At 47.2% G+C, this 23,731-nt stretch overlaps 1 protein-coding gene across 1 annotated transcript in view; it reads right to left on the reverse strand.

Moving 5' to 3' along the window:
* Positions 1 to 23,731, reverse strand: part of GAD2 (glutamate decarboxylase 2) — a 742,591-nt gene that overhangs the window by 211,913 nt on the left and 506,947 nt on the right. The window contains exon 13 of the mRNA XM_069648150.1: positions 14,592 to 14,741. Within this exon, the coding sequence (XP_069504251.1) occupies positions 14,592 to 14,741 (150 nt within the window). The remainder of the gene's footprint in view (positions 1 to 14,591; positions 14,742 to 23,731) is intronic.

Below are 23,731 nucleotides of genomic sequence, written 5' to 3' on the forward strand. Positions count from 1 at the left end.
AATATGTCAACGGTACTTATGGCCTTTATCATGCCCATTGACATTTACCAGTTCAAGAGACTACCTTTTGGATTGGCATCAGCATCTGCCGTGTTTCAAAAAAATATGGAAGATCTTTTGGGGGATATCCCTGGCGTAAGATGTTTCCAAGACAATATTGTGGTGGGAGGCAAAACAGAGTTGGAGCATGATGCAAGGGTGAGTGATGCCATGAGAAGGCTTGAGGCGGCAGGAATGACTGTGAAGAAGGGCTAATGCCATTTTAAGGCCAATCAATTATCATTCTTGGGTCACAGTCTATATGGAAGACTTTTGGAGACTTGTCCAGAGATGGTTGATGCCATGTTGGAGATTAGAACTCCTGCTAATAAAGATGAGTTTAAATCATTCCTATATTCAATCGAATTGTATGCCAAGTTCGTAAAGAACCTTTCTGCTGAGTGTTCTATATTGAGACAAGGGTTGAAACACGTGTTGGCTATTGGGACCAAGAGCCCACACAATATGATGAATAAAATCATGTTGGGTGTCCTGACCCACGTTTGGACTATTATGCTGCAACAATTGGTGTTGTGGGCTTAGGAAATCCAAGAGGGCGGAAAAGCCCACATTTGCGCCAGAATCCTGGAGAACCGTGCAGTTTTGCGCACAGCAAAATGGTCCCCTGACCTGCCACCCACCAGTGCAAAGAAAGATGGTTCTGTTCAAAACCCGTTTTTAATAATGTCAAGAATTGCTAAGATCATGGGCCCGGAACCACCAAACAAAAATCCAACTATGGTTGAGTGTTTTACTTTACTCTACTACAGATCCACATCAATGCCATGTCAAGCAAGGATCATATACTATCAAGTAAAATCCTTTCTTTTGGAAATGTATTAATTCAAGACAGATCCCAAAAATAGGTGCAGTACCGGCATTTTCCACAAACTGGCGCTAGCGGTCTAAACTCTGTCTGGGGACCTGTATTGCAGAAGCTAAACAGCATCCTGAGCTAGCTGGGACTTCAAAGGTTTGTTCCCAGCAGGCAGTCTGATTCAAGTAAAAGTTCAAAGGGGTTGCCTTTCCTGAGAACTCTTAACACCCCAGAGACCCACACCAGGAGGCAGGATATCACATGGCCCTGTTGATTGGGAGGGAGGGGGTTTCCCCTTCAGCATGGAGGAGAGAGACAATAGACCCTTTCAATTGAATGGGGTATGTTAATTTTGGGTGAGGACTGTAAACAGAGCTCTGCCTGAAAGAAGAGACATGTGATCCCTGACTCACCCAGTACCTAGGGGCGGGCCAGACACTTTTTGTGAATTGAATTGATGGCAAATATATGTTTTATAAAAACACTGATAACTAATTGTAACCAGATGACAGGAATGTACAGGAGATCCTTAAAAAGGAAAATGTACCTACAATTTGAGTCTAAACTCAATTCCGTATGATGTTCTGGGACCGAACCCCGCTATTTATCAATATTACAGACACTGTGTTTATGCTAGAGAGATGGAAATTTACTGGAATATGTGTAGAAAGGCGGTGTGCATTTGTGCCATTTTTGGTAAACGTCCAATATTGGTAAACTAACTAAAAAGGAAAATAAGTTGTTATTTTTTAATGCAAGCTCTTAGGAAGATCAGAGTTGAACAAGAATGTACCTTAAGTCATCTGCAATCTGTACATGTAATGTCAACCACTTGTGTATCTTGGAAATGTGTTTAGTTATGAAAATGATTTTCTAAGGTAAAAGCAAAGGGGAGTGTTCTTTCTGTATGCCATACAGATGTCTCACTCTGACTCATTGCACCCTTCTCAAATCAGGTCAAAGAGAATTCCTTGACCTTTCAAATCGTGAGTGGGTTGGGCAAAGAAAGTTAGCATCCACACCCATTTTCAAAAGACATAAAAAGAGCCACTGGAAGCCAGACAGGGACATTCACTTTCCACCTCCTTGCGGGACGCTTTGCCGGGAGACTCCAGACTTCAAATCCATCAATCTCCAGAGACCAGAACATTGAATCCAGACTCTAGAACTTGCAGCAGAGAGGCCTGAATCCACAAGCTGAATCCTTTTTCAGCGGGCCTTAAAATCATTGCAAACTATTCAACAGCCGGCGCGAGCTGTTTGAATTCTTTGTCAAGAACTTTTGCCAGAACCGGTAGCAGAAACACCCAGAAAGCAGAGCTGTATCCAGAACCGCAGACCGGACCCAGACCAGATCGCTGTGAGCAGAACCAGAGATCCTGACCAGACCAGTCCAGAACCAGAGATCCTGAACCAGAGAACCAGTACCAGAAACCACCCAGAAGTCCAGTCCAACCTTACCCGATCCGTGACGAAGTTGCATTCCTGTCCAAAATATAGTATGAGTACTCAGCCAGAACTGTGCAAAACCAATCTCTTAGTTTAAAATAATCTAATTCAAACTATTTTAACCTATTGAGAACTGCATCATAGAAATCGTGCCCCTCCTATTGATTCAAAGCTGCAAAATTGTCATCTGTCATTCTGAGCTTTACTTTTATTTTGAGAATCTACCTTCACAAAATCGTCTGTATCTCTTGAACCGTTTGTGATAGAAGCGTGATTTAACTTTTTTTTAAAGCTGAGATTCTACGCTTTCCAACAACCGACTTGCTACTCCTTATACTTCCTCCGTAATTGCACTCGACGCACGCGACTAAATTGCCGCGATTTGCCATTTTGCTTCATTCCAGCCAAGTGTAAAAACATTGGTCTTTTGCTTCCATTACGGAATTCCGTTTTCAACCTGGTAACCATCCCTGAATCATTGATAGGGCTGGCCTGAACTGATTTAAAGTATCTCTCACTCACCCTGAACCTCTAGAGGGAATTAAAATAATGTTTAGCATATTTTTATTTTTCCCTTCTTTGCATACCACCTTTAAAGTTCTTTGCCTGTGTTTAAAATCTGTTGCTCTCAGCTTGCTAGGGGGGAACTGAATTCGTATTGTACTGTGATTGTATTCCTGAAGACTGTGTGTGTTACTTTCACCTCCTTACATTGCATAGAGGGGGGGTGAATTGCCAAAAGGGGAAAAGTGATTATATTATGTTTTGCTGAAATCATATCAAGTTTATTCCTGTGTTGCTTCTTTTCCACCTTGCATTTCCTTGTACCATATAAAGCATTCTCAGCTACCTTATCCTCTATACTACTCCTAAGTAATTAAACCAGTGTGCTAGTATAACATCATCCATTGTTGATCACTCACTGTCCTATGTCTAAGTGTGATATCAAATATTAATTTATTATAAAAGTGTGATATATATCTATTGTTTAATTTTTCAAATAAACCTTTTTAATTTGCAAAACAAGCCTACTTCTTGGCTCAGTGGGGTCAGGGGGATTATAAGAGAGGGGCGTTATATAAGGGTTTATCATCCAGAGTATAACTTGTCATAATAATATATAAATAAGGGCTTCCCTTGGATGTCCCAGACGAGGCACTGACTTAGTGGGATTGCTGAATTGAAGTCGCTTAACAATCAATATCATTGAAAAATTCATTGTACAAAATTAACCAATAGAGAGGTATCCAGGATATTTACAATTCTTACCACAAAGGAGGTGTGGGCTTCACCTCAACAACCACATCCTGTGATCTTTGCTCTAAGGAAAAGGACACCATAACAAAGAACAGAGCTCAGCAAGGAAGGTTCCATACCTAGGGTCCAACACAGAATAATTTCTATATTGAGAGATTTGATGAAAGTGAGGGCGGAATTTGTGTGGGGAGAAAATGAAGAGAAGGTATTCAGGAAAATGAAAGAGGATGTGGCAAATGTGCCCACATTACATAGGTTTGGTCTTTTGGCAGAAACAGCCATTACTGTGGACACTTGTACACGCAGTCTGGGGGCGGACTTAAGTCAGTACAGAAAGGGCAGGGAGGCACCAGAAGCATTTGCAGCCTGTGCTCTCAAAGCTACAAAGTCTCGGTACTCTACCATTGTGCCGGAGTTTGGCGTGCTACTGGCCTTCAAACTACATCAAAACATATGTTTGGGGTATTGGGGTTTGGGGCATTAAAAGTGATCACTAGCCCTTGGCACATCTGTTTAAAACAAAGGGGCTTAGGTTTAGCCAGGTGGTTATCTACTTTTCAGGTTTCAACTTTATAGTCAGATTTTCCCCAGGATGTTGCAATCCTGTCCCTGAATGCTTATTAAGGTCTCCCAAAGCGAGTTCAAGGGAACTAGAGGTGGTAGCAATGAATGGATTGTTCAGGTAATCCACGCAGTGGACTGTGCATTTTCCAAAGAGACATGGATGACAATACTAGGGAGTTGAAGGAGGCCATGTCCCAGATTGAGCTGGGGTGTTGTCATGGGGAGGAGGTTAGTTCACCCTTCTATAAGATCATGGATGAGTCAAGCAGTTCCGTGTGGTGTCTGGGTAGCGGAGAAAGCTTGGCTCCCCCTACTGCGCTTCAGAGAGAACTGGACAAGCATTCCGCATAGAGGGCATCTGGGTAAGAGCTTGACAGAATGTAACATGAGGGCAACATTTTGATGGCCTGGTTTGGACGGCATGGTGGAGGAGAGGTGGGCATTTGCGTTCTATGTGAGGTGAGCAGCAAATCTCTTAAAATACAGAAGATGGAGATTGGGAATGCAGATGTCTCAGAACAGGTATGGGAGAAAGTGGCCATTGACTTCATGAGACCTATGAGCATGGTGGGATAGGAGAACGGATTTTGCATTGTAATGGTTGATAATGCATCAAAATGGTTGGAGGTGGACTGTTGAAAGCATATCTACCAGATGTGTGATTGATTTTATGGAAAGGTTGTTTGCTGGGGAATACTATCCCATGGATGTAATTTCTGACATTGGGGTTCAGTTGGTGTCACAGGAGATGCAGGAATTCTTGGAAGGCAATGGCATCCAAAATCACTGCTCTGCCTTATACATTCCTAAGGCCAATGGGCTGGTTGAGTGAACCAATGGCATAATCAAGGAGATTATTCAATTGGCATTTGCCAATGGCCTTGATTGGATGGAAAGTTTTCACAAAATTATTAGGGCTTTCAGATACACACCACAAATATTGACTGAGGTATAAATCTTCAAGAAGATGAGGGGCAGGAAAATGCACTCAGAACTATTTCCTCATTGGTTGGTGATGGACAAACAATGTGCCAATGAGCAAATGGAAATTGAAGGGAACAAGGTGTGTGTGGGTGATCTGGTGAGAGTAAAAAAGCCTTTTATTGTACGAAAGGATGCTCCTGTTATTTCGATCCCATTGAAGTGGTGATTGTTGGAAAAAAATAAGTTGTGACTAGTTATGGGAGAAGATGGAGTAATGACTGGTTGCAATTGTGCGCCATCCTATTGCCAGGGTGTTTCTACGGATGGATGCAGTGATGTTTTCAGTGAGTCTGAAGATGAATGGTACAGTGGTGACAATGCCAAGGGTAACAATATGAGGTCCAGCAGTGAGGTGATTCAGATGGGATTCGTGAGGATTCTCAGGAAGGAGCACAACGGGGTCATAAAAAGGTGTTGGATCATCAGGTGTTGGAGCTTCAGAGCATGGTACTGTATACTGAGGGTATCACTGGTCAGTTGAGATGGAGACCAGTCAAATTTGATGACTATGTTACCTAGTTTACTTGCCTGTGCTTTTATTAGTTATTTTTCTGTTACACCTACCCCATACCTTTGGTGAACTCATGTGTTGTGCTTTCTAATGTTTTACTGCATATATTATCATTACTGTTACCATGTTTTATCCTCTCAGTTATGTTATGTTATGTTAATTACATTTATTAAGCGCGCATATGCCCGAAGGCACCATGGCGCTGAGACCAAAAGCAAAAATTAGTTTTTACCAGAGTCTAGAATACAAGTGTTTTAAGTGAGCAGCGAAAGGAGAGATGGTCAACAGTCTTGCGTAAGGTGAGAGGAAGAGAGAACCATGCCTTGGCAGCGGTCACCGAAAAGGCACGCCCGCCTGTCCGAGTCAGTCTAAACCGAGAAACCAACACAAGAGAGGCAGACTGAGACCGGAGACACCAGTCAAAAGTATAATGTTGAAATTTAGCCTGAAGGTATTCTGCACCCACACCATAAAAGGCACAGTGGACCATATACATAGATTTAAACAAGATCCGATTTTCTACTGGAAAATAGTGAAGCTGCCTCATTAGCGGGGTCATATGGGCTATGGATGAAGAATAGCTCTGACTACAGCATTCTGCAATAGCTGTTATCTGTTTATCAAGTAACGTGGCTGAGCCAAATAGAGCGAATTACAGTAGTCAAGGCCACTCATAACAAGCGCCGCAACCACCGGAGCCTGACAAATAAAAGGAATGAAAGGAAGACCTTTCCTAAGAATGCAGAGCCTGATATGGCCTGCCTTGCATACTGCCACAACCTGTTCATCCATGGCAAGGGAGGAGGAGATTTTGACTCCCAAATTCCTAACCAAGGAAACCGGTATAGGGAGGGGCCCCAAAGATGCAGGCCAGCAGTCTGTGGTCCAAAAGAGGAGAGGAGAGGGGGTACCAACAACCAGCACCTCAGTCTTACTGCCATTTTGTTTCAACCAGTTAGATGTCATCCACGCACCCACATCCTCGAGACACTTCCAAAGCCGACTGTCCATATCAGACTGATTCAAGCCTAAGCAGACCAAAATGTGCGTATCGTCGGCGTAGGAATAATAGCGGAAGCCATGGGACAGGATGAGAAACAGTAAGGCCCTGATATAAAGGTAAAACAAAATTGGTGATAAGGCAGAACCCTGTGGGACACTACAGGTGAGTGAGACCAGACTAGACGAAAATGGGGGAGAGAAACCGACTGAGTGCGATCGGCCAGAAAGGCGATGAACCAGTCAAGTACTTTGCCGGAAAGGCCGGCAGAATGTCTGCTGCCGGTCTTTCCAGCAAAGTACTTGACTGTCGTGTGAAGATCAGGGTAGGATGATCGACTGTGTTGAACGCAGCCGATAGATCTAATAGTACAACTGCTCCCTGATCCACCAGACAGACCAGATCATCAAGAACTGAGTTAAGGACTGATTCATTTCCCCTTCCTGGCCAAACGCCAGTTTTGTATGAGTCAAAGTAAGCGGAATATTAAAAAAAAGCAGAGAGCAGAGAGGAATTCACAGCTTCCAACAGTTTCATGAGAAAGGCTAATAACGAAATAGGGCGGCAGTTGGCCAACACCTCAGGTACAAGGGATGGCTTTTTTAATAATGGAATCACTAAAGCATGCTTAAGTGCAGGAGGGATAACCCCATTAGTAAAAGAAGAATTTACTGCTGCAGTAATATGGGCATTTAGAGCACCCAAGTTTTTCTTCAAGCGGGTCAGAGGGTTGGTGTCAGCAAGGGAGGCTGATTTCATACGTTGAATGGCTGCAAGAATGTCAGCGTCCGCGATGGTAGGAAACATAGACTAGGTTCCATCTACCAAAGACTCCTTAGTGGGGGCTACAGCAACAGATTGCTCTGACATTCCATTATTAATATTATCAAGAATAGATGAGATTTTTGTCACCTGCTACATGTAAGAGGAAGATATGTTGTATCTGCAGCACACTCGATGGCATGCAAACATTCCATATTGGAATGCCATCACGTGCGCTCCTCTGAAATGACAGATGACAGTTTTATCAACAGACATTATTCTGCTCCTCCTTTGATGACTAAGCCAGCCTGGGGTCTTGTATTGGAATAAAACCCTACTTTACCTTCAATGTGGTCAGTGCTTATTCTTAAACACACTTAGGTTGAGAAAGCAGTGTTGCGTTACAATAGTCAAGGGTCCCCAAGTCTGAAGTAGAGACATCCATATATGTGAATTCTAAGTTTACTGTGGCTGAGCTACATCTAGCATTAACCTGAGGTGAAGAGGAAAGGATGAAACAATTTGTATTCCTACTTTTTTTACCAGATTGACCGGAGTAGGTAGGGAGCCAAATGACAAAGGCCAAAAGTCACTGTTCCAGACTGATTGGGCAGCCGGAGATCGTCAGAGGACCATAACCTTGGTTTTCTTGGCGTTTAGCTTTAGCCAGTTGATATTCATTCAGCTGCCAATATCAGCAAAGCAGTTTCTGAGGCGAGAAGCCATCAAATCCTGGTCTCGATCAATTCTGAGAACTAGTTGTATATCATCTGCGTAAGTATAAAACCGACACCTGTGCGAGTGGATCAATTTAGCAAGAGGTAGAACGTAAATATTAAAAAGCAAAGGGGAAATGGCCGATCCCTAGGGAACACCATAGGTCAAAGAAGAGGGCGTAGAAAGGAAAGGGGAGGGGAAGAAAGCACTTGTGTCCGGTCAGATACATAGCCTCAATACAGGTTGGGTACAATGCTTTGGAGTGTGTATTGTTAATGTTATGTATTAATTTGTGAATGTATATCTATGTATAACGTATGTCTTATTTTTAAGAAACTATATGTATATTTTTCATATGTGTGATGTAGTGTACCACTTTTTGGGTTGTGCATTTATTTTATTAAATAGATCTGTATGAGTTTGTTTTAAGTTTTTTTTTACAAAATGTATCAGGTGCACATGTGTGTCAACGCATATTGGTAGTGCATAAGAGGCCACGCGCGACCGTCTCCTATACGGCCGAGTGCATTGCCATGCACATGTTATTGGGGCCACATGTATGCTTTTTGTAATTGAGTCCAGTTTATTGAATATAAGCTATTCTTATTGCACTCTAAGTGTGATGTTTTGCCAAAAAGAACGTGGCTTTGTGTGCATGAAGGATTGTACCGTTCCCTGTGGCAGAAGGATGAGGGTTAGTCTCATATGTAGCAAAGTTACTCTGTAGGAGGTTACACACATCCTTCAAATTACATTAAGAAAAACAACTGTAGCACTTACATGGACTTTCATGAACATTTCGATTTTTCAGCACTTGGAAATCTGACAGACCACTGATGAAACTGTATCAAAGGAGCAATCCATTTATAATCAAAACAGTACTGACGTTTACACCGGGAAGCACTTTGAGGCCCTCTCCGGCTTGGCGTGTGTTTGTGTTGGCACATGATTCACATCTCTGGTACACATAAACCCTTGGAAGAAACAGCTGCATTTTGTCAACAGTGGAACATGTACTAGAGGGGAAAGGGCAATATTTCCTTTCTTCAAATTGTTCAGCATTCGAAAGCTTGCATTGCATGACTTGTATCGAACAAAGTTTGCACAGCACAGTGCAGCGCTCGCGTACATTGCATCTGATTTACAATGCATTGCACTACACACCTCTTGCATTGCAGGGTCCAAAACATGCAATGCATCACATTAAGCTTGCCTTGCATTGCATGATTCGAATATAGCTTGCACTGCACAGCATACCACTTGCTTCACAGTGTATACAATTTACAGTGCATTGCAATGCATGCCGCTGGCATTGCAGCACACAACTCATGCAGTCAATTGCATAAAGCTTCTATTGAATGCTTTGTATCAAATATAGCTTGGACTGCATAGGATAGCACGTGTTTTACAGTGCACACAATTTGCAATGCATTGCACCACATACCGCTTGCAATGCAGTGCACCAACATGCAACCCATCACACAATGTTTGCATTGTATGTCATGTATCAAATCTAGCTTGCACTTCATTTCGTAACACTTGCTTTACAGTGCATACGATTTGCAATGCATTGCACCGTATACACTTATATCGCAGTGCATACAACATGCACTCCATTCCATAAAGCTTGTAGTGCATAGCTTGGTCTCTATTATTACCCCCTCCCTGTTATAAAGGGATATTTTGTTAAAATGCACAGCAATTACATCAGCAGTTTAGTTTGGTGACTGGGTGATTTTTATGAAAGAAAATGTATTTGAATGTTGTCGGTGCTACATCTACATTCAAAACTTTCAAGCCTGGCGCGAGTTTTTTTATTTATTTTTTTAGTCAAAGCCCTGGATTTATTTGTAACCATTACAAATATTTGTCAAGCTCAGACTAAGAACAGGCAATTTAATGAAAACAAAATATTTCCGAAACTGGAAACAGCTTTATGACTAGAAAAAGTACATTTGTTTTTAACTGTACTAATAAACGGACGCATTTGTTAAAATTTGGACAAGCATTCCTGTGCTGCGTGGTGCCCGCAAGTCGAGCAAGAACCGCTGCCAATTTTCATTCTTTTTTTTTTTTTGCATTTAAATGTGAAAACATCTATATCAAGACATGGTTCCAGCTCGCCTCCAAACAGGAAACCAAAGGTTACAGTAATCATTGCAAGGAAGGCTAAACTGGAAACAGGTGCGCCGGTGAAGGGTGGCGTATGTTCAGCTTCACCGTCTGCACGTGAGAAGAACATCATCCATCATTCTGTGGGCATAGACATGGTTTCTCTGCTTACATATGAGCATACAACCATACCATCAACGCCACAAACAAATGAAGCAAATATGTTCCTAACTACAAGTTTAATTGGCAAACTTAATTCTATCCTCCTCTCACTGACTGTTAATGGCTCAGATTGTTAAAAAAACAACACATTTCTCTAGCGAACAGCTGCTTATAAATGCCTGCTGTGCTGGGACTCGCCTTTGGTAATGGACTGCAGAGAGTGTTTGCTTTCTGAATGAAACCTATGCTTGATGTTGGCAATACAATTCATGCTTTGAAGGCATGAACAAAAAGCTTTGTACATGCGCATATGCAGCTCAGTAAACAATATCACCTCAAGGTTTTTGTCCATGGGTGATCCAGTTAATAAAAAATAGAATAATCTTCCATTGATCCATTCATCCCAACTGCTTAGTTTGCTTTTCGGTTGTCGTTTGTGCAATTGGCAGGTGTTGTGTACAAGCGTGGATGATCGCCCAACAGGACACATTGGTGTGAGTTAATGAGAGTCAGGTTGAATTTAGGGAAAGAGTATTATGACCTGGAAAAAAGCTGTGCTTCACGTCCCTTCTACCGTTTGGTTCTTTTGTTCATTCTGGGTGAATGTGGTAGACAGGTTCATAGGTTAGAGGTAAGTATCACAACACGTTTACCTCCAGTTTTCTCGCTTGTATTTTTTGAGCAAATTTTTTGAGCAAATCTATTTTTTGAGCATTATCTATTTCTCAGCGGCTGATAACTTGCCAGAAGGGAAGAGGTAGGGGAGGATTTTGAAATGGATGAGGTGCAACAAGCATTGATGAGATGCAAAAGCAGGAAAATATGCTTAAACTTGTGCAGATGCAGCAGGAGTCTAATGGGTGCATTGGGACCTGCAGAAGCACAGCCTGGAGATTAACCAGGAAGACTTGGGAAATGTTATTTGCAAAGTCAAGACCTTAGGACACAATAGGCCTCATTACATTACCGCCGGTGCTAGCAGCAGCTAGCGGCCAGACCCATAACACTGTTTCCGCTGCCTGAGATCGCAGTGCCCCTATGACATTACAAGTGCCAGCGTCCCAGGATATCAGGCTGGACTCCATGGGAATGTGGACATGGAAGCACCAGCACCGTTGCTAACGGTGCTGGTGATTCTGTGAAAACTCTGCAGGCGTGTGCCGTGACGCCCGGAAGATCAGACCTGTCAGCGCAACGCCCCCGCCTGTACAGTTGTAGTGTGACAGTCCAGAAAGGCTGCCGGTCGGGTGTGACCGACACCCTTATTTCCGGACCGCCACACTTGTAATGAGGCCCAATAACACTAACGATTAGTAGTTTATAGTGAAATGGCAAGAAATGTAAAATAAAAATTCATTTTTTTTTCAACTGGAAATAACGATTTCACCACCACAGCAATTGGAATTTGCAGTAATCATGTATCAACAAACACTTCCATGTACTTCCTTGGAAAAAAGGTAAATGTCAGGCACCCAGACATTCTGTCAGAAGGAAAGTTCCAAAGGTTTGTTCTAGCAAGTAGGTGCACTGCCTTCCTCTTTCATGTATTTACTTTACAAAAAAGATTTGGCTGTCCAGTCCTTGATTAATGTAAAAAAAAAAGAAGTGTTTCAAATGAGTCTTAACCGCTGGTATAGCTCTGTGCAACTCCCCAAACCATCGTTCTTCGCCTGCCAGGCCATTGCATAAAGGGGAACGGCCATATGCAAATCATGCTTATTCCTACCACAATGGGAGAGTCCCACTGGAACCGCCTGGTTACATCACCTCTGCATAGGACCACAAGCAAATCCAGTCATGGTTTGGCCTCATTGGGCATCACCAGTGAGGTGTAGCTTGATTATCATGGCTCAGCAGGCTCAGCACCTATGTCTGGCCATACCAGTCCCACTTAGGGTGGCTATAGAAAAATAAAGAAAGGAGATGGCTGGACAGTTTAGAATGACTCATAATCTTTGGTACAGCTCTAGGCAACCCCCCAAATAATTATTCTTCAGCCTGTCAAGTCATTACAGAAAGGGGACAGTCAATATGCAAATCAGGCATTATTCCACCCCAAAACGACAGTCCAGCCAGTCATGTTGCAGCCAGCTCTTACAGAAAGGATGTTCTGAGTCCCTCAAATTCTCAGCTCCCAGCATTCTAGCCATAATTATTGATTCATGGAGAAGGGGCACATCGTCCCTCCTTACTGTATTATCTGTGAGCGGGAGGGTTGACACAACGGGTTAGGACACATTCCTGTCCTGCGACGGTAGACAAGTAATCAGTAATTAAGTTCTAGTAACTCTATAGCATATTGCATGCATAATACATAGAGACAGCCTCTGAGCCAATAATCCCCTCCTTTGTCCAAACCCCAGCCCTTGCTGATTTAGTTATCCCATTTGTATCTAAAAAGCTTACAAATATCTACTCTACCGGTCTCTGATCTCCTCAGAACTCGTCAATTTACCATCCTTGCATAAAGGTTTGATAGTAATGGGCCCAGATCCAACCAAATACTGCCTATGCCCTGTGACATCTCCTCCAGAAAGGCTATGGGCGGTAAGGGATAACGGTCACTGGTAAGGAGACCTGTGCGTTAAACCCTTACAGCCCAATTCCGAGGTCTCTTAGCGGGAGCTGCAAAGAACGTGTGGTCTATTCGCGGGCCCATAATTAGCGCCTTCCCCATTCCCATTGAGCATGCCCCCCTATGGGGGATCAAATGGGAATGGGGAATGGTTGGTTGAATGGGGATTTACCGGGTCCGCACAGGTTGGAATGTCCCGGTAAATCCCCATTGAACCAGACCAGACCCGGACCCGGTTTTAGAGGCAGCCATGGCGCTAATAGCGCCATGGCTACCTCCAGTCTCGGAATGAGGGCCATGATTCAACTCATTCAAGTGTCTAACTGTAGCCCCGAGATACTCAGATACATTGCCAGGGTGCTCCGATTCGGACATACTTGCAACATCTTTAAAACGACTCTATTGGTAAAAAAGGATGATAAAACAGAGTTTCACTGTTTACTTTTGAAGCCTCGGGAACCAGTTCCACCAAATTAGAATGGATCTTGGGGTTCCATTTGAAATTGCACTCTCCCATGCTCTGGGTGGCAGTATAACTGTACCCCAAACAATCAGTCAAAGTAAAGTCTGAACTCGGCCGGCATGAATTCAAGTGTTCTAGCACGATGGTATATTTGTATGCACATTACATTCGTATCCAGATATCGAGCCAAATCGAGCTGCTTTCGATACTACTTCTTGTAAAGATTTGCTGGGGTTGTTGTTGATGATCACACGTCTGTCGCCATATACCGGGCATTTATACTGACAAATGCTGTTCATTGGGAGCCTGCATTAATGTGATAGTGGTCCCCTGATTTTCGTTGGGCAAATATATTCTTTTGAAAGGATGTCTTCATCATTGTTTAATTCACATTCCGTACAAATGCCGGATGCATGATGGCTATTCTAATTCTGAAAAAATGTCCGAGTTGCTGGTTCTGAATAGAGCCATGACATGAATTACAGATTGAAATGGCCATAGACCAAAACACTGTTCCTATGCACCTGGTCAAACATGTTTTTCACTCTGATTAATTCTGATGCTGAATTTGTGAAAATAAAACAAATGTTTTTTCCTGCGTGCTGTGTGCATTCTATGTGGTTCTAACCTATTGTCGCAATGTAAAAAAAAAAAATGTTTATATTAGTACCATCTAAAAATGTAGTATTTTACCAATAAGCCTTGATGGAGTGTTGTACATTTTGGAGAAAATCTTTTCCGATTGAGATATGGGCAATGGTTAACTTGTTTATAGAATGGAAGCCTTTAATTGCTTTATGAAAATTGTAAAACCTGTTTAAATGAGTTTCTTGTGGCATACCCTTTGTTTATACCATGCCAATCAGAAACTAACCAGGTTTGAATGTGTGGATGGTTGAAAGGATTAGTGCATTTCCGTATTATAAAACATTGCCCTTCTGTCTTTCCAATTGCATTTCCTGCACACAGGAGTGTGCAAATTGTCATGAACATCATGAAATCCTACACCAAAAGAGCAAGCCAATGGTTATCTCGTGGCAGGATGTGCGCGGCAACAGCTGTTCTCTAAGAAGATGGACAGACTGTGGGCTTCAAACATCACACAAAATGTCTTGTTCAATGTGTAGATTACATATCAAAACAAACATGTTATAAGGCACACATCATATGTTGTCTTACCTTTGCTCGCCACATCAGCCACAGCTTGAAGATGTCAACATGGCGGCCACATTGCAATGCTTTGTCTCCAGTATCATATGATAAATCATAATGCTTATCTTGTTGAAAGAGGTAGGAGGCATGCATTTGATTGCAGTTTTGCATTAAACCCTACACAAGAAATAAAAATCACATATTACATGCATCCAATACTCCCTTCCAGCAGTTGTTATCATGGCTTAGGACATCATTTAGAGTTTGGCAGAGCATCCTGTATTAATACTGCCAAATTGAATTACTGTTACGTAATGTTGCAAGCGTGCAGTTAATGGACGGGTCAGCATGATTCAGCCCTTCAGTTATTCCACTTCTGTATTCTCTCCGGTGACTGTTCCACGTATTCCCCTACACAACCAAGTCAGAATGTCCCTCAAACTCACCCCATTGTAAGAAGCTCACTGCTTCCCCTCAAATCTGATTTCTTATCTATTATACCTTCTTTTGTGCTCAAAAGAGCATTGTTCCTCCTCTATATACATGAATAAAAATAAAACATACAAAAAATGTTCCTCTTTTCAGAGTCCCCTAGAACTACATTGGGGATTGTGTATTACTGTATGCAGTATTTACTGCGTTGGTTAAATTGCCTGCAATAAAGGCTTTGTGTGGAGGAGCAGTCCAAAAAAGGTGTTTTTCATGGAATTTTAATTTGGAAACTCTATATTTGGCAGTGCAGCAAAAGGGGCGCAAATCCTGTTAACTGGACAGTCTTTACCGTTCCACCAAAAACCTAATGAGGACCTCAGTGTTCAACTTTGGTATATTATAGTATAAGTATATGTTTTTAAATATACAAAAGGTGATACATTACACATAAAAGCATATACCTGCGCCAGACTTGAATATGACATAATTTACAATAGATGTATAAACCAAAGAAGACTGACTCTTGCATATTATAAATTTCATCCAATGCTGAACATTGGCTTGACCGGATGCAAGCCCAAGAAAGCTTTATGGATAATGCAACACGTGTAGCCATGTGTATGTAGGTGCTCGAAGGAAACATTAATTCTTATTATATAGAGAATCTTTGTGTAATCATGTTTCCAGGTGCTTAAACTGGACAACTAGTGACAACTAAACATAGGTGTAACTGATGCAGAGATAAGAGACTAGGGAACTGGTTTACAAATATGTTTTTAACTGGGAAAGCCTAGTTGATATTGTTTTGTAAATCAGGCCCATGTTTTTTTGTTATTAGTGTGTTATAGTTTAACAAACGTTTATTTTTGTTTCTCTGAATTGTGCATTTGGTTAAAAAAGAACAATATAAACGAAAGCACATAAACAATTAATCAAACATAGATAAAACTCAATCAAATAAGAAAATTCATATTCGCAGAAAATGAAGGTAAAATATTCATATGATTAACAATATTAAAATACACTTTTTCCGCCTTCTATGTCCTACAATGCATGTGGTTGCATGAAACAATAAGAGTGCCACTGTAGTGAATATAAAATTTCATAATCATTGAGTAATGCACAAAATGATTTGTCATTCTTAAAATTACGGCGTTTTGCACAATATCTCTCGCCATAAGTAAAAAGATGCTGCTGCATATAAAATGGTTCTGCACCATATATGCATCTCCAGAAGTGATCTGTTGCTATGCTACCCAAACTAGTCGCTAGGGTAGCATAACCCTTTACATACTGGTCGATCAACCTGGGACAACTAGTAAATAAATGCCGAGGGGCCTCAACCTATATCACACAAGATCGATAAAGCTGTTCCTTGTGTGGAACCCCTGTCCAGTATCCGATGACCTCTCATGTAGGGAGAATATTCAACCGCATATAGGTAAAAAAACCTCCTAATTTGATTACATGCTTTGCCTAGCTAGGTACGAGGGGTATCTGGGATAAAACCCTACCTTGAGAATTTAACTAGGCTTGCCTTTTTATGTAGCCTGCAGAGATTAAGATCCACATCTCAGAGATGAGTGCTGTTCTTCAATTAAGTCATTAGTATGTACATGAATCTCATTCAAAAATATCATTGTAGTAACATGAAGGTCCCGAAGATAGAAATTAGAGTTAGCCTTAGAGTAATGCCCCACAATCAGGCCTTTCAAAGAATTGGAGTTAAGAGTGGGGAAGAGGAGAGAAACCACACATTTGCAACACAGGAGAGACCAGCAGGGTAATTCATAGAATTTCGCAGAAAAGTGTTGCAAGCGGCTGGCGCAGAGTGTCCGCGTGCGATTGACTGCGCCAGGCACGTGCGCTAAAACCGATTTCCGCGCACAGCGTATTCATGGATTTTAGGCTCCCAAACCAGCCGTGGCGCAGAGTATCGCAGCGACCCTGCAGCAGCGCCAGTAACGCCCCCAAGAACGCCCTCGCGCAAGGAAAAGCCATCAAAATCGCTAAATAATCGCAAAGGGCTGCGCTAACCCTGGACCAGTTTACAGGGCTGCCAAACAAGGAACGCAAAGCGGGTAACGTGCATATCAGGGGTACGCGTGAAGTTATACACGCGATTAGCCAGGGTACGTGTATTACAGGGGTACGCGGGAAGTTTAACACGCGATTGGCCAGGGTACGTGTATTACAGGGGTACGCGGGAAGTTTAACACGCGATTAGCCAGGGTACGTGTATTACAGGGGTACGCGGGAAGTTTAACACGCGATTGGCCAGGGTACGTGTATTACAGGGGTACGCGGGAAGTTTAACACGCGATTAGCCAGGGTACGTGTATTACAGGGGTACGCGGGAAGTTTAACACGCGATTGGCCAGGGTACGTGTATTACAGGGGTATGCGGGAAGTTTAACACGCGATTGGCCAGGGTACGTGTATTACAGGGGTACGCGGGAAGTTTAACACGCGATTAGCCAGGGTACGTGTATTACAGGGGTACGCGGGAAGTTCAACACGCGATTGGCCAGGGTACGTGTATTACAGGGGTATGCGGGAAGTTTAACATGCGATTAGCCAGGGAACGTGTATTACAGGGGTACGCGGGAAGTTTAACACGCGATTAGCCAGGGTACGTGTATTACAGGGGTACGCGGGAAGTTTAACACGCGATTGGCCAGGGTACGTGTATTACAGGGGTACGAGGGAAGTTTAACACGCGATTCGGCTGGGTACGTGTATTACAGGGATGCGATTTGGCCAGGTACGTGTATTACAGGGGTGCGCAGGAATTATCACACGCGATTTGGCTGGGTACGTGTATTACAGGGGTGCGTGGGAATCATCACACGCGATTTGGCTAGGTACGTGTATTACAGGGGTGTGTGGGAAGTCACACGCGATTAGGCTGGGTGGGTCCTCACAGGTGTTCCCTGTACACCCTCCACGGCCCCTGCAGGCAGCCTACAAAACAGGGGACTACCCTGCACACCTGCTCATGTCCCCCTGCACCCCCACCCCCCAGCAGTGCAGGGGCAGCCTCCACCAGGCCCCCACCCATGTCTCCCACCACCCCCACCCCCCCGCCACCAGGGGCAGCCTCCACCAGGCCCCCACCCATGCCTCCCACCACCCCCAACCCCCAGCAGTGCAGGGGCAGCCTCCACCAGGCCCCCACCCATGTCTCCCACCACCCCCACCCCCCCGCCACCAGGGGCAGCCTCCACCAGGCCCCCACCCATGTCTCCCACCACCCCCACCCTCCCGCCACCAGGGGCAGCCTCCACCAGGCCCCCACCCATGCCTCCCACCACCCCCAACCCCCAGCAGTGCAGGGGCAGCCTCCACCAGGCCCCCACCCATGCCTCCCACCACCCCCAACCCCCAGCAGTGCAGGGGCAGCCTCCAACAGGCCCCCACCCATGTCTCCCACCACCCCCACCCCCCGCCACCAGGGGCAGCCTCCACCAGGCCCCCACCCATGTCTCCCACCACCCCCACCCCCCCGCCACCAGGGGCAGCCTCCACCAGGCCCCCACCCATGTCTCCCACCACCACCACCCTCCCGCCACCAGGGGCAGCCTCCACCAGGCCCCCACCCATGTCTCCCACCACCCCCAACCCCCAGCAGTGCAGGGGCAGCCTCCACCAGGCCCCCACCCATGTCTCCCACCACCCCCACCCCCCGCCACCAGGGGCAGCCTCCACCAGGCCCCCACTCATGCCTCCCACCACCCCCAACCCCCAGCAGTGCAGGGGCAGCCTCCACAAGGCCCCCACCCATGCCTCCCACCACCCCCAACCCCCAGCAGTGCAGGGGCAGCCTCCACCAGGCCCCCACCCATGTCTCCCACCACCCCCACCCCCCCGCCACCAGGGGCAGCCTCCACCAGGCCCCCACCCATGCCTCCCACCACCCCCAACCCCCAGCAGTGCAGGGGCAGCCTCCACCAGGCCCCCACCCATGTCTCCCACCACCCCCACCCCCCCGCCACCAGGGGCACTCTCCACCAGGCCCCCACCCATGTCTCCCACCACCCCCAACCCCCAGCAGTGCACGGGCAGCCTCCACCAGGCCCCCACCCATGTCTCCCACCACCCCCACCCCCCCGCCACCAGGGGCAGCCTCCACAACGCCCCCACCCATGCCTCCCACCACCCCCAACCCCCAGCAGTGCAGGGGCAGCCTCCACCAGGCCCCCACCCATGCCTCCCACCACCCCCAACCCCCAGCAGTGCAGGGGCAGCCTCCACCAGGCCCCCACCCATGTCTCCCACCACCCCCACCCCCCCGCCACCAGGGGCAGCCTCCACCAGGCCCCCACCCATGTCTCCCACCACCCCCACCCTCCCGCCACCAGGGGCAGCCTCCACCAGGCCCCCACCCATGCCTCCCACCACCCCCAACCCCCAGCAGTGCAGGGGCAGCCTCCACCAGGCCCCCACCCATGTCTCCCACCACCCCCAACCCCCAGCAGTGCAGGGGCAGCCTCCACCAGGCCCCCACCCATGCCTCCCACCACCCCCAACCCCCAGCAGTGCAGGGGCAGCCTCCACCAGGCCCCCACCCATGTCTCCCACCACCCCCACCCCCCCGCCACCAGGGGCAGCCTCCACCAGGCCCCCACCCATGCCTCCCACCACCCCCAACCCCCAGCAGTGCAGGGGCAGCCTCCACCAGGCCCCCACCCATGCCTCCCACCACCCCCAACCCCCAGCAGTGCAGGGGCAGCCTCCACCAGGCCCCCACCCATGTCTCCCACCACCCCCACCCCCCCGCCACCAGGGGCACTCTCCACCAAGCCCCCACCCATGTCTCCCACCACCCCCACCAGTGCAGGGGCACCCTCCACCAGGCCCCCACCCATGTCTCCCAACACCCCCACCCACCAGCACTGTGGGGCACGTGGCCATCAGGCAGTCAGGCAGCAGCAGATGGCAGGTGGGAGCGTGCTCAGGGCTCTGGGGGGCAGTAATTTGGCCTCCTGGCCAGGAGCGTGGTCTCTCGTGTGTGAACGCGTGGACAGCCTGATAGGGAGTGAAATCCCACACGTCAGCAAAGGCCCTTAGCGCGTAAACCCGTCAACAGCATATGCGCGCCTATAGTCACCTGCACGTGCAGGAAATTGTTGCGTGACACGTCCCAGTGTCAAAGCGTGTGATTGGTGAAAATGGATCTACACGCAGAAGTGACAAAGCGTGTGATTGGTGAAAATGGATCTACACGCAGAAGTGACAAAGCGTGTGATTGGTGAAAATGGATCTACACGCAGAAGTGACAAAGCGTGTGATTGGTGAAAATGGATCTATACGCAGGAGTGACAAAGCGTGTGATTGGTGAACGTACACGCCGCGTAAGTGACGCTGTACGTGTGGGCCTGTATATAAGGTACATGTAGAACACCATTTCCTTGTATGTGCTTTTCGTGGAGAGCGAGTGGGTGAATTCTGTACTTCTTGTCGTTTCACACGCGATTTACTTCACGGCGTTTCCAGTTCGTATTCCCTGTTACCTCTGACAGCTTTTTCTCTTTTTTCTCTTTTACTGGTTTACCTGGGCCTGTTCCCTCAAACAGTGTCCCCTTCTACTGTTGTCCTGTCTTCTCAGACAGCGTACACATCTTCTTTTGGCGGGGGTTTAGCCAGCCAAACGCGCTCATTATTCACGCTCTTTTACCTGGCAGACGGTGAGTCACGCACGTATCCAACTTCTGTGCTTGCCCCGTGTGTAGCCTACCCCTTCAGAGGTCATTCTAGGCTGCGTGTGACACGCATACGTTCATTCTTGTGTTACTGGGTGCCACAGCGTAGTGCAGGTTTTTCTTTCTGCACACGTGGTCTAGGAGGGGTTGCGTGCACGTCATCTCCCTTTTTTGGGCCTCCTGTGCGTTGCGTGACCCGTCATCTTTCCCCAGGGGTTACAATCAGCCGTGCTAGAGCACTAGGGTACAATTACCATCTGGTACCCAACCCCTTTGACCCCCAATTGCCCAGGACAATTGTCTACAGCCACTCCCATACGCACATTAATATCAGTGCCATGGCTGGGAGGCGAGGATTCCGTAAGGGTGGCAAAGGTGGAAGAGCCACAAGTGGTGGCCGTGGTGGATCCGGTAGGGGACGTGGTCGTAACTTGCAGGGTGAGCCTGTCCCCCCATGTGTGGAGGACCAGTCAAGGGCACCCATCATCCCCCCCCCCCCTCTCCCCCTCCCGTTGAGGCTGAAGTGGCTGACACCATCCATGCTCAGCCCTTGTTGGACCAGCCCATTGTGGCACCAGACCTGGCTGACTCCATGGCTGACTTCCAGGTCAGCAGGGCTACGACACGTGCGCTGGTGCACGTTGATGCCATCATGCCACGTGGATCTGGGGCAGCAAGGTCATCTGCTGCACCAAGGAGGCAGGGCGGAGAGGCTGCAGGGGCAGCTGCGGCTCCATCCACCCCAGCCCTCACACACCCAGCCAGGACAGTGTCGGTCCTAGTCCATGCTGCTGACATTCCCCCTGACACCATCACACTAGAGCCAATGCCTGCACCAACTCCCATGCTGAGTGTGCAATCCCACACTCCTGATACAGAGTCCACCAGGGCTCCTGCCCCTAGTGTCCAGAGCGGCGCAGGACACTCAGGATCACCACCACCTTCCAAGCGGAAGAGGAAGAGTGCTCGTCCGGCACAGGCTGATGCCCCAGACACGGCTACACAGTCCGGCCCGTCCAGGAAGCCCAGCTTCACGGATGACGAACTGAATGCACTTGTCGAGTATGTGTCCGGACATGACAACAAGATGGTCATTGTTGCAGGATCCAAGACCACACCTGCACAACGCCAGGCACACTGGCAGACCGTTGCGGACATCGTAAGTGCCCTTGGAATCGTGAGGCGCACAGCCAATGATTGCTATAAGCGCTGGAATGACCTAAAGCGCAGGGCAAAGAGTAAGCTGGCCTCAAGTCATGCCGCAACTCTAGTGACTGGAGGTGGGTCTCCAGTAGTAGACATGGAACTCACTCCACATGAGTCAGTCGCTGGGACCTACGTCACGGAGGAACAGATCCAAGGCGTGGGAGATCTGGCTGATTACGAGGCATTGTCCGGTGAGTGCACATGCATGTGTGTGTCATCCATGTGCATGGTGTGTGTGTGAGGGCTTCTGTTTGGGTGCCAGGTGAGAGTGTGTGCGCCTGAGTCGTATGGGTCAGCCATGTGCTTCATGCAATCCTTCCTGCGCAGCTGCATTTGGCCATAGCAGTATCCCTTCTGCCAACAGTAGACATCTAGCACAACTGCACGCCAGTTGCCCTTGAAGTGTCACCTTGACACAACATATTTGCTTCTTTTTCACTGTTCATTCAGTCAGTTTGTTTGCATTCCACCACTTTCACTAGGCATGTCGCTGTCCACTAGTCACATGTCTGACATGGGTATGGTAAAGTGGAGTGACTTTGTTACCTGAATATCATTTGTACACACATGTCCCTGTGCAATTTGACCATTTCAGACTGGCAGCTCCAGGTGAAAAATCTGACCTGTTAGAATTAGAAAAGCTATTACATGCGGGAACTGGACTGAATGAATAGGTGCTGCCCTCCTCTCCATCTTCACTCAATAGCAATGGTACATGCCATCTGTGTGATGGCATGTGTGTTTCACCTGCCAATCACAGGCCAATGTGTGATGCCACTGCCAGGCAGCATGCAGAAAATTTGTTCATCTTCCATCTTGGTGTCATCAGTGTGTGCCATTTGCCTGCACTTCATACGCAGTGAGGGTGCATGCATGGGAGGGTTTTAGTCATGTGGGACATGTGTCAATCAAGTACTGGTTCTCTTGCTTCTCAGCCCTCAATGTGTGCCATGGTGCTAATGCCTGTTTCCATTTCTTTGTTTTCATGTCTTTGCAGGGGAAGACGCACCTGATATTGCTGGGGTTGTGGAGATGGTGCAGACCCAGGAGGTGTCCCAGGGCCGACCAACCACCAGTGAGGGACGTGGTGTGGTGGTGGGGGAGAACCCACAAGTGCTGCAGGTCGTGCTCTCAAGGGGTGTCTCTGGCTGCACCTCCCCCGAGCTGTACTCAGGTGTTGATTCGGATGAGACCTACGTGCCGTCGCAGGTGAGTGTTCCAGGGAGGGATTCTGTTCTGTCTCACCCACCTGCACCAGGGTCAGTACCCTCCATGGGGATGTCAGTGTTGGCAGCTACGCCTTCGGTGGTTACAGATGCAGGGTCACACTCCGCGACATCTGATCCTGTTCCTGGGCCAGCAGATCAGAGGGGAATGCAGTCCTGCAGCCTCAGGCAGTGCCGGCACAGCAAGGCGCAGTTCGCCTTGCCCCAGACAGGTGAGGTGCCCGCCGACGTGGTGGCCGTACGCCACCTCGCAATACCGCATGGGAGCAATCCATTTACGGTATGGCAACACAACAGGCAGCATCATCCGAGATGATGGCTCAGGCCATGGATAGGGTGGCCACTTCCATTGTCCCCCCTGAAGGCTGATGGAGCGACTAGAGCAGGCAACCGACTCCATCTGCCAGTCACACAGGGTGGACATGTTGGGGTCCAACAGGGACAGGCGGGCGGCACTGGTGACTCTGCAGGAGGCCATCTCCATTGAGTCCCAGGGCCACAGGGAAGCCCTGAGGCAGGAGCTCCTACACCTCAGGACGACTCTTGTTGAGCTTGAGGCTTCAACACACCAAAGGACAGAACAGCAGCTGGAGCGTCTCAC

This window comes from Ambystoma mexicanum, chromosome 2q (genome assembly GCF_040938575.1).
Source record: "Ambystoma mexicanum isolate Mex_15411 chromosome 2q, UKY_AmexF1_1, whole genome shotgun sequence".
NCBI classification, from domain to species: Eukaryota; Metazoa; Chordata; class Amphibia; order Caudata; family Ambystomatidae; genus Ambystoma; species Ambystoma mexicanum.